Source organism: Pungitius pungitius, chromosome 3 (genome assembly GCF_949316345.1).
Source record: "Pungitius pungitius chromosome 3, fPunPun2.1, whole genome shotgun sequence".
NCBI lineage: Eukaryota > Metazoa > Chordata > Actinopteri > Perciformes > Gasterosteidae > Pungitius > Pungitius pungitius.
The window spans coordinates 23,213,795-23,223,416 of NC_084902.1; the positions used below are offsets into that span (position 1 = coordinate 23,213,795).

Below are 9,622 nucleotides of genomic sequence, written 5' to 3' on the forward strand. Positions count from 1 at the left end.
CTTGATTAAAGTCAAATAAAGTCAAAAATAAAATCATAATTAAGATGATGAAAGCTTATTCCTTCTGTGATGCTTGTTAGAAAGTGAAAAGGGAGAGAAGACAGCTCTTAAGGTCAGACAACACAGGTTGGAAAATAATAATATGACAATGAATCATTAAAATAAATAAAGATGTTAGAGATATACTGTAGCAATTCCACTTAAATATATTACACTGTCACGTAAAACAGACCCATTTAATTATTCAAGTGCCTGCTTGGTTGTCTTCCTATTGTTTATATGAGTGGAGTAAAAACTGGAAAATATTTTTTGACACAAACTCACCACACTAAAGTCTACATTTGGAGGTTCCACAGATCCGCCCACTCTCAGCTCAATGGACTTCATGTTCCTCAGAGCTATCTGTAACACACACACACACACACACACACACACACACACACACACACACACACACACACACACACACACACACACACCTGATGATGAGAAAAGAATGAGCCCTCTCTCCTCGGCTTTCGACCTCTCACCCACCTCCACTCTGGTGTCAAACTTGATGACAGAGTCGGGGCTGAAGTGGATCTCGAGTGTGGCCTGCCCCCCCATTGGCACCACGCCCTCGGGTGGACTCACCACCAAGCCCCGCATTGGATACACATCCAGCACCTGCAACAACATCCAAAACAGAGACATGAGAGCACAGGGGTTATTTCTACTTCTTGTGTGAGCAGTACACCATCGTGGTTCATGTGCAGGCACCTGATAGTAGGCGTGGTGCTTTCCGGTGTTGTGTAACACTGCAGTTTTGACGGAGGGCGTGTTGAGAGGCGCTAATCCAAACGTGACTTTTTTCTCTGCCAGCTGGACACTGGTGGACCCGACCTGAGAAGACAGGGAGGTATAGGAGAAAAAAATAAAGTAAATTGTTCATGCCACTATGCTGTAATTGACATTGTTCACCCGCCTGGTTGGATTCTACCCGTCGTAGAGCACTGAATTGCTTATGCGTTTGTTCAAATGGTTGAAGGAGAACAATGATGATTTCAACGACAGCTTTCTTCAATAACAGCATGACAATCACAAGCATTTGTTTGAAACACTTGATTGTGATCTGGTCCACAGCTGTCAGAAGATAAATCAATACCCACCTCTTCGGGCTTTTTTGATGTCTGAAATAAGACAATTCATTTTATTTCACTCGTTGCTGATGTTTTAGGTTGCTGAAATGGTTTTGCTATTACCCGCTCTTGAGCCATCTCTTGGTGAAATCACGTAACTTATTTATGATTGATGAAGTACTGGGACAATTGCTGCAGGGCAAATGGAACATTTTAATGGATTTGATGCCACAATACTGCAAGGAAAACTTCTCACCACACAAAGCCACTGTTTGGGAATATTCTCGCTGCATTGTTAGGCTACATTTAAATGGATCAATGTGGTGCACATTAAGATAGATAAAGGGGCTGGATACACTATGGTGTGCTAGAAATAGAACTTGACAGCAGGAAGAGTTGATAGTTCAACATCTTTCACTCGGTGGAGTGTTTAAAAATATACAATTAAACAGCAGTGTCTAAAATACACTCTTCTGATGATTACTTTTTGATACAGCATTGATGTATATGTTTTTCCATTTGTTTTCCCCTAATCACTTGACTCATTTAGATTCTGAATAAAGGCAAAGAGTAATAGCTGCTGACAAAATCCCCCATTTCACCGCTCACACTCAACTGGTCAAGTCAAACAGGTGTTATAACTAGGTCTGGGCACCCTAACGCATTATAAATGGGTTAATGTAGCAATCCTTTGATGCTGACAATGATTTTATCATGCGTTAACAGGATTTATTTTTTTCTTTTCTTTTTTGACATATTGGGGGGAGCTTAACACTGCTGCACACACTAATCGAGAAAATGGAAAGAGGTACTGTTCTTTAAATGGACATTATCTTTTGAAATCTACCAGAGGGCGTAGTCGATAAAAGCACAGCTATTTGTAACCACTGCAACCGGAAGTATCTAATTGCCGGATTACTATGAGCGTGACGTGAAGTACCACTAAAAGTCATTACATAGCATTGATGCAGCCCAATGGCTACCCTAACAGTGGAGCGAGACTTCAACAGACTATGCGGAATGCATTTTGTGGGAGAACTGTAGACAAACCAACGCAGAAGAATGAAGCATCCTTAGAATGGCAACAAATTAGGTGCGTACGAGCATCTCCCAACATGCATTATCATGAGAACACATGAGTTGTATGAAACGGAGTGACAACGTGCACCAACTGTTGGGTCTCACTGACAACATGTAACTCATACAGCAGTCTGAAGAACAAGATCTGTACGCTGGGAATGGTGGTTATTTCTTGCTGGTCATATTGTTCAGAAGAAGAGAGGTTGTTTACTATCTGAAAACGTAAATTACCTTGTGTGTCTCAGCAACTGGCTTAGTGCAGAGGAGTAAGAAAATTAGAGGATTATAGATTAAAAAAAAGTGAACATTTAAAGTCATTGTGTAACTTCTCAACCTGCATCACCAAAAGTTTTTTTTTTTTTTACTGAGATCCAAAGGGAATCCACAGTCTTTAAAAGCTCAAGTCATTTTTTGTGGTAGACGACTTTACGTCACTGTGAGTAATGCATTATATGCTGTTCCCTGATAAAAGACAAATGTTTCTTCTGTATCTGTTCAGAAAAAAAAGGAAAACCGATTTATATACGTTATATATGTTAACTTACTGCTCTAATGTTGTTCTGATAACAAATTATATTAGGAATGTACTAGACCTTAGCAACACAATGCAGGCTTTGTGTGTTGCCCTCGTGGACACAGAGGTCAAAGTCTCCCTCAGAGGGGGAGGAGAAGGAGGGATGCCACACGACCTCGCAGTCCAACTCCCTGTATGGCTCCACAGAACCTGGCGAGGGAGGGAGAGGGAGCTGTATTTGTTTGTATTTGCTCCAGTTAAATGTATTAAGACACAACAGGGAGTTGAGATGATGCAAGGTGGAGTTCCTGACATGATGGTTTTGTGCCTCCCACCCCGGGACACTAAAATTGAGCTGCACTCGTGTCACCTGTAGCTGGCCGAATGGAAAAAAAGGGGCCGCTCTCTGTGACCACCGGCTTCCACTTGAATTCAGCGGTGCGATTCCGGCGGTTCCGAAGAGTGACGAAGCTCCTGTATCCTGATTGGGCGAGCAAAGCGTTGGTGGGGTGTAGCACCAGCCGGTTGGTGGACAACTCCAGGGCCAAGGGGACAACCCGGGCCTGCACCAGAATCTGACCAGGGTGCTGCTGGTTCACAGAGAAGGACACAGGTCTGGGGGAGAGATGTGTTTTTCTTATTTCACTAGAACAGGTCAATTATTTACATGGATTATGGTGTATGTGTTTGTGTGTGTGTGTGTGTGTGTGTGTGTGTGTGTGTGTGTGTGTGTGTGTGTACTGCTTCCTGTCCTGACTTGTAAAAGTGACCCATTGTGCTGCTCTGAAATGTCAGCGGCAGGGTGTTGCGGGAGTTGGGGGGCATGACGTGAGAGAGGGGGGAGGAGCCCTGGAGCTCGAGGCAGTCAACCTCCAGCTGCACCCAGACAAACACTGACAGCTGATTGGTCACCTCCAGCTTCTGAACACACACTGACTGCACACACACATCACCAAAGTCCACCAGCAATGGACCTGATGGGGACATTTATCAAAAGCTTTAAATGTATTTCATAGGATGCCCACTAGACTAACACACTATTACGTAATACCGACAAATCAAACACTGTTATTTGGATATAAACCATGACTGTATCACTTCTGAATGGAAACTCTAACCTATGATGACTTGGTAGAGCTCCTGAGCCGTCAGAGTCCTGTTGCAGTCTGCCATCTCCTGGCTGGTAGCGGGAACTGTACTAATGAACTGTAGAGACTGCAAGAGATTGAGACTGTTAAAAAAGCAAATGTTACCCTTAATGTCCACCTGGAAATTGATCTTGACCACGTTGGATCCGACCTGACTGTCAACCTGGAGGTTGGCGGATGTCCTGTCTTTGGGGCGGTTAAGTCTAGATGCTGGAGAAGCCCCACAGTAGTTTGGCTTGGTCTCAGAGATCTGACCGTTTTGCAGGTCACTGAAGCCGAGGATAGGTGGAACAAGGCCGTGAGAAGGAACAATCTCGATGTCCACTTCATCCTCCACTGCTTCCTGCTGTCTAACAACAACAACAACACAGATGCAATAGCACTTTTTGCCGTCCATCTTTCAGACAGAACAGCTCGGGCATTCAGGTCAGCCATCAGATACATTCACCAGACAGCCTACCTTTCATCGGTCTCCTGCAGGCGAGTTCTTCCGAGCCGTCGGGTGAAATCTGCGTAACTCTTTCGATGCCTTCGTCTCTGCTCTTCCTCTTCCTCAGTGAAAGCATAGCTAGTGTCTACATAGCAATAGCGCTGTACACCGGTGAAGAGGGTCCTTAGCAAAATTTAAAAAGGGAGGAATCCTCAGTCACAGTCAGTAAGTATGATGCCCTTAGGGGAAGTTTTAACCTCTATGTCTCAGACCCATTTTGGTTGAGCATATGGAACGAGTGTGCTTTTGTTAAAACTCTACCTGTACTGTCTGTGTGTGGAGGCAGGCCTGTTGCTCGCCGCGCGGTCATTGGGAAAAGCCAGGAACTCCTCCCCCTCCGGCCTCCGCCTGCGGTGTTCGTGGAGTCTAGTTCGCCCGGCGCCCAGGATGGCCATAGGCAACGCTGCACGGCAGCGAGACAGGTCGCTGGAGCGAACGTGAGGCAGGGATCCGGTCGGATTGGTCACTACTGGAGTGATGCCTGCGGTGCCGCCAATCAGAGCAGGACAAATATCTGAATCGTGATCCTTACAAGTCTAGTAATGCTTTTGTGGACGATGATGTTTTTCTCATTACTGAAGCCCACGAGAAGACAAAAAACAACCATAAATGTATCTGCTAATAATATTGTTTGTCTGTAGTATATTTTGACTGTGCCTCACAAACATCAAGAAAGAAGCAAGAAAATACTTCCTCACAAATTCACAATTTTGAGAAACAGTTGCAAAGAACTAGAGTGGTCGGCCGTTTTAGAAAACTTCTGACCAAATTATTGCTTTTGGTCCTTTCGTGAGATCTGTCTTTCAGTATTCACCAGGATTCAGCTTAGGCACAGAGTGTGTGGTGTCACTGCGGCACACAGCGGACAGGTTAAGAGTGATGGTGTGGAAGCAGAGAAACACCAGTCCAGTAACATCTTCCATGGGGTTGCCACCTCTCTGAACACCACGACCCAAGACATCCAGCTTCTGCCGCACCTGGAAGCTCCCTTGCTGGCGCGCGGTGAAAGACAAAACTACATCCTGTGCAATGCAACCAAGAGAAGAGAAAAATGTTCAGATGACTGCTCCTTTGCTTATATTTGAGACTAGAAAAACAAATCAATTCATCAATATCCTTACCTGGCATTGGCCGGCGGCAATTGTGCCAGTGGAGGGCTTGGTTGTGAAATGTGCCACCTTGCGGAAGCGAAAGTAGACTGGAAGTTGAGGGCAGCGGTTCTGTAGCATGCACAGCATGTCCACGCGTTGACCTGTCGCACAGGTGAGGAAATCAAATTTTCCAGTAGGACTGGGCACCAAGGATACAGGCAGTCCGGAACCTGTCACTGCCAGCTCCACACTGCTGCTTGCTAAAGAGGAGGAAAAAAAGACTTCTTGAAACAAAATATCAGTACTTTAATTAATAATTCATAATCATGATCTGCTTTCTTCAATCATCAGGTAATAAATCAATAAATTAAGTTACCCAAGTCACCCAAATGTCTGGCACAAATCTGACCACTGGATTGTATGGTGGATATGCAATACGAAATGTGTGTTTCTTAAGTACCGTTACGGTGAGTGAATCCGTATCTGCTCCCCACCGACTCAAACAGCAGGTAGAGACAGTAGTCCTGCCGGCCGGTCGAGTGATCACCCTTCCTCTGACCACTTTTTCTGGAAAAAAAGACAGGTTACCAGTAGTTATCTTAAATAGGCCACACCCCTCAAAAGGGATTAACTCTTCATTTGTATAGTGGTGAGTATCCCCGCCTGTCAGGCTTTGGGAGACCGGGGTTCAATTCCCTGACATGGGAGGATTCTTTTTTCTTTTTCTTTTCAAGGGAATTGGATGTATTGCATTTTGTGTCAATTTCACCCCTCAAAAGGACATTTTATTTTAACTTTATTTTAGTTATTTCATAAAAGTGGCAGTTAGTCATTCTCCAATCCAATCCACTTTATTTGTATAGCACAGTTTAAACAAACAGCTTTACAGTGCTTTACAGAGATACATATAACCAGTGCTGTGCCTGAACGCGTTCATTGAATGATAGTTCATGAACTCTGTATGAAATGTATATTTAGTTTTTTTTTTAGGTTTTCTGGCATTTACCTCTTTCTCATGGGGCTGAAACACACTGCAACAGTAGTTTTGTCATACGGTCCTAGTCTCCCCTGTTTGGGGACGAACGCCAACACCTGAGAAACGGCGTGCTTGACTGAGCTGCACCTCTCCATTCCCTCCAGCAGGGCAGTGTCACTGCTCTTGTGAAGATCTACTCCCTACACAGCAATCACAGTAAAAGCCATGATAGATTATCAGTTTATTATCCAACTGGTTAATTCATTTGATCCTCAGCTATTGCTGCTTTCCCCGAGAGCATCACTCACCACCTCGGTGCCAGCTGCAGTATCCTGGAGCAGGCCAACCCACTCACATGCACAGGGGGATTTGTTTCTCAAAACCACATTCATCACGCGGGACGTCCCGAAGTATAACGGCCCAAACCACAGAGAGGACAGTGGAGCATCCTGGTATATAGGAGAGCAATGTTATGGGGCGCCTACATTTACACTGAGTGCAGTTACCACCCATGTTACGCTGCACACAACCAAAAAGTGCCGAATAGTAAACGGCAGTGGAAGCAGGCTGGCAGTTGAATACAATTATGTGGCTAAGACTGCTGTTATAGTTTGAAGAGGATATATCCCCAAACACTCAGCTCAGCTGCCAGACAGATCATAGAGACTGACTTTCGGCGGTGCGTGCTGCGCCCTCCAAGCCTGAGTAGTATAAATATTCCACTTGGAATCACTGAATTACCTGCATGTCTAATACCTCGAGGCGCTGGTCCACCACCTCAGCTTTTATACTGAGAACTACATCAGAGTGATTCTGGAGTTCCAGCCTGGGACAAAGGATGATAGGGTTTGGGAAGAGAAATACACAGTTACTTTATTGTAAAAATTCAAAATCCTAAAATATCAGCCTGAGCATTAGGTGTCTCTTCAGTACATACAATCTGTGTTCATAGTTATGTTGGACTATTGTTTTTAAAGCCTTTCTTACAGAGCCTTCTCATCTATCTGCCTTGGTATGTCTGTGTGAAGTTCCACTTCTAGCCACTGGGTGGCGCCAGCTGCTACAACTCCACTGCGGGGTGAGATTCGAACTGAGGGGTCTCCATTATACTGGACGTGGAACACTCCTTCAAAGCACAAATACAAGTTTTAACACTGAGTCAATATGCTAAAAAAGAAATAATAAATATCTAAAATATACGTTTGCATTAACAGAACATGAGTTGCAAACAGTAATAACAATCTGACCCATGAAGGATTAATCTATGACTAAATAATTCAGACTTTGACCTATTCTACTGGAGACGGCCGTTAAATTTACCAGAGGAGTGAAATGACCTTTTTAGTATAATGGAATGTTGTGTCAAAGTGTCCCATGATTTATTTCTAATGCAGTAAACCATGCATTCCTGATCAGACATGATATTTTCATAAGAGAACAGAAGTATATGAATAAAACATTGCATCACTACCATTACTATGTTCTCATAATAGTGAATATTAGGGTTTTGAATGAGGAAAGGAAGGGGAATGTCAGAGTCTCAGTTCAGTTGTTTCTTGAATATATTAGAACATACTGACTGTGAATATATTTTTAATTCAAAACTCAAACTCTGCTTAAATAATTATTATACTGTCAAACAGCTTTCTTGGGTTGTAACATTGTTAAAAATCTTAATGTTTGGAAGTTTCCTTATTCTTGAATCACAAAACTCAACTGCAATTTTATAATTTGAAAGATTTTTTACCACTTTAGTGTCAATTAATTAAGTGTTCTGATCACTGGCAATGCAGCCTGACAATGCAGGTACCAAAGCAGGTAGCACTTGCATTGTCAGGCTTTCAGAAAGCATTCTGATGATAGATGTAGTATACAAGGGGCAGATAATTAATATGTCATCACTACCAGGCCCAGAAAGACAGACTCAATTTACCTGACGCTGATCCCTGATTGGTTATTTGGTGACATTTGCTGATCACCTCACTGGTTGCTGCAATGCTACCAAAGTCTAGTAATGACTCTGTTAGGAAGAAACAAGCCTTAGGGAATCTGGAAGGACCAATAAAGAAAGGGACCAATAAAGAAAGGTGTGAGTGTTGAAATGTTAAAACATTTGTCGAGATGTGTGATTGGACATCAACAAAAGCCAAGGTGGTTTATCTGGTACTTCATTTCGGTTAATACATCTCATACGCTTATAACGTATGTATAGTGTACTTACCCCAGCAGAGGGATTTTGATGGTCTCTATATAATCTATATGAATCAGAAGGCAGTCTCTGACTTCCTCCTCTTTCTCTGGAGTAAACTCAAGCAGGCCGCTCACAGACAGCCCAGGGGCCAACAACTTGGCTGTGTTGGATGCTGTGAACTTAAAAAACTAATGTGGCAAATGAAATAGAGGAGAAACGTGTATGAAAGGGCATCAATCACATGTTTAGGAAGAACCACGTTGGTGTAGATTCAAATAGCAAGCATTTAGAGGCACAGCTTCAGCTAGAGATATACATCTTAACCTGCAATCCAAACGCTAACACCGTATGGCCAAATGCGGCCACAGGAGTTAATTGAAGAACTTTAGAACTAAAGAAAAATCTTAAAACAGAACAAAAAAAAAAAGAAAAGTATAATATTCTGGTAAAATAATAAACAAAACATGTTTACTTTAAATACTAACATTATTTGTTTCAACAACAACAAGAAATATGTTTAGAGTAACGTTAGCTCATTTAAGTTAATTGGCTAATAGTTAGCTAACGTTAGCTTAGTTCCTGCGCACGAGGCATTAGCACGAGTTATCGAGCAATTTAGCGTCAACGGCAAATTCCCATTAAGATAATGCTAACGTTACATTTTATTTCTTATTTCGTATAATTTGAAGAATCAATGAAAACAAACTCAATATCCTCTTTACCTTAAACACAGGCTTTCCCATCCTTATTTTCTTCACAGTTTTCCCAACATTTGTTACCGTGAGTGTCGTCTTGTAAACCTGCCCGACACTCACATCGTTAAACTCGACAAACGGGGGGTCAACTCGAACATAACTCCCAGCCATGATAAAACGTTAGTTAAATTTCCAAATACTACTGACTTATAAATGTGGCACACATATATTTCTCTTGCCATTAAGGTAACTTGCGTAACACGTTCGTTATCATCTAACGTTATCTACTTACTGACTCGCATATCGATAGTCAACTTTA

The 9,622-nt window shown here is 42.8% G+C and overlaps 1 protein-coding gene across 1 annotated transcript in view; it reads right to left on the minus strand.

The window, feature by feature from the left end:
• LOC119214614 (cilia- and flagella-associated protein 47-like) overlaps positions 1 to 9,622 on the minus strand; it is a 43,716-nt gene extending 34,094 nt beyond the window's left edge. The window contains exons 1-20 of the mRNA XM_062561341.1: positions 9,331 to 9,622; positions 8,639 to 8,796; positions 8,351 to 8,466; positions 7,405 to 7,543; positions 7,159 to 7,243; positions 6,726 to 6,866; positions 6,448 to 6,617; positions 5,902 to 6,008; positions 5,472 to 5,701; positions 5,165 to 5,372; positions 4,612 to 4,831; positions 4,321 to 4,473; positions 4,012 to 4,210; positions 3,831 to 3,927; positions 3,470 to 3,686; positions 3,083 to 3,327; positions 2,792 to 2,922; positions 760 to 882; positions 535 to 666; positions 325 to 402 (exon numbers count right to left, since the gene is read on the minus strand). Coding sequence (XP_062417325.1) covers positions 325 to 402; positions 535 to 666; positions 760 to 882; positions 2,792 to 2,922; positions 3,083 to 3,327; positions 3,470 to 3,686; positions 3,831 to 3,927; positions 4,012 to 4,210; positions 4,321 to 4,473; positions 4,612 to 4,831; positions 5,165 to 5,372; positions 5,472 to 5,701; positions 5,902 to 6,008; positions 6,448 to 6,617; positions 6,726 to 6,866; positions 7,159 to 7,243; positions 7,405 to 7,543; positions 8,351 to 8,466; positions 8,639 to 8,796; positions 9,331 to 9,474 — 3,093 coding nt within the window. The 5' untranslated portion in view covers positions 9,475 to 9,622. The remainder of the gene's footprint in view (positions 1 to 324; positions 403 to 534; positions 667 to 759; positions 883 to 2,791; positions 2,923 to 3,082; positions 3,328 to 3,469; positions 3,687 to 3,830; positions 3,928 to 4,011; positions 4,211 to 4,320; positions 4,474 to 4,611; positions 4,832 to 5,164; positions 5,373 to 5,471; positions 5,702 to 5,901; positions 6,009 to 6,447; positions 6,618 to 6,725; positions 6,867 to 7,158; positions 7,244 to 7,404; positions 7,544 to 8,350; positions 8,467 to 8,638; positions 8,797 to 9,330) is intronic.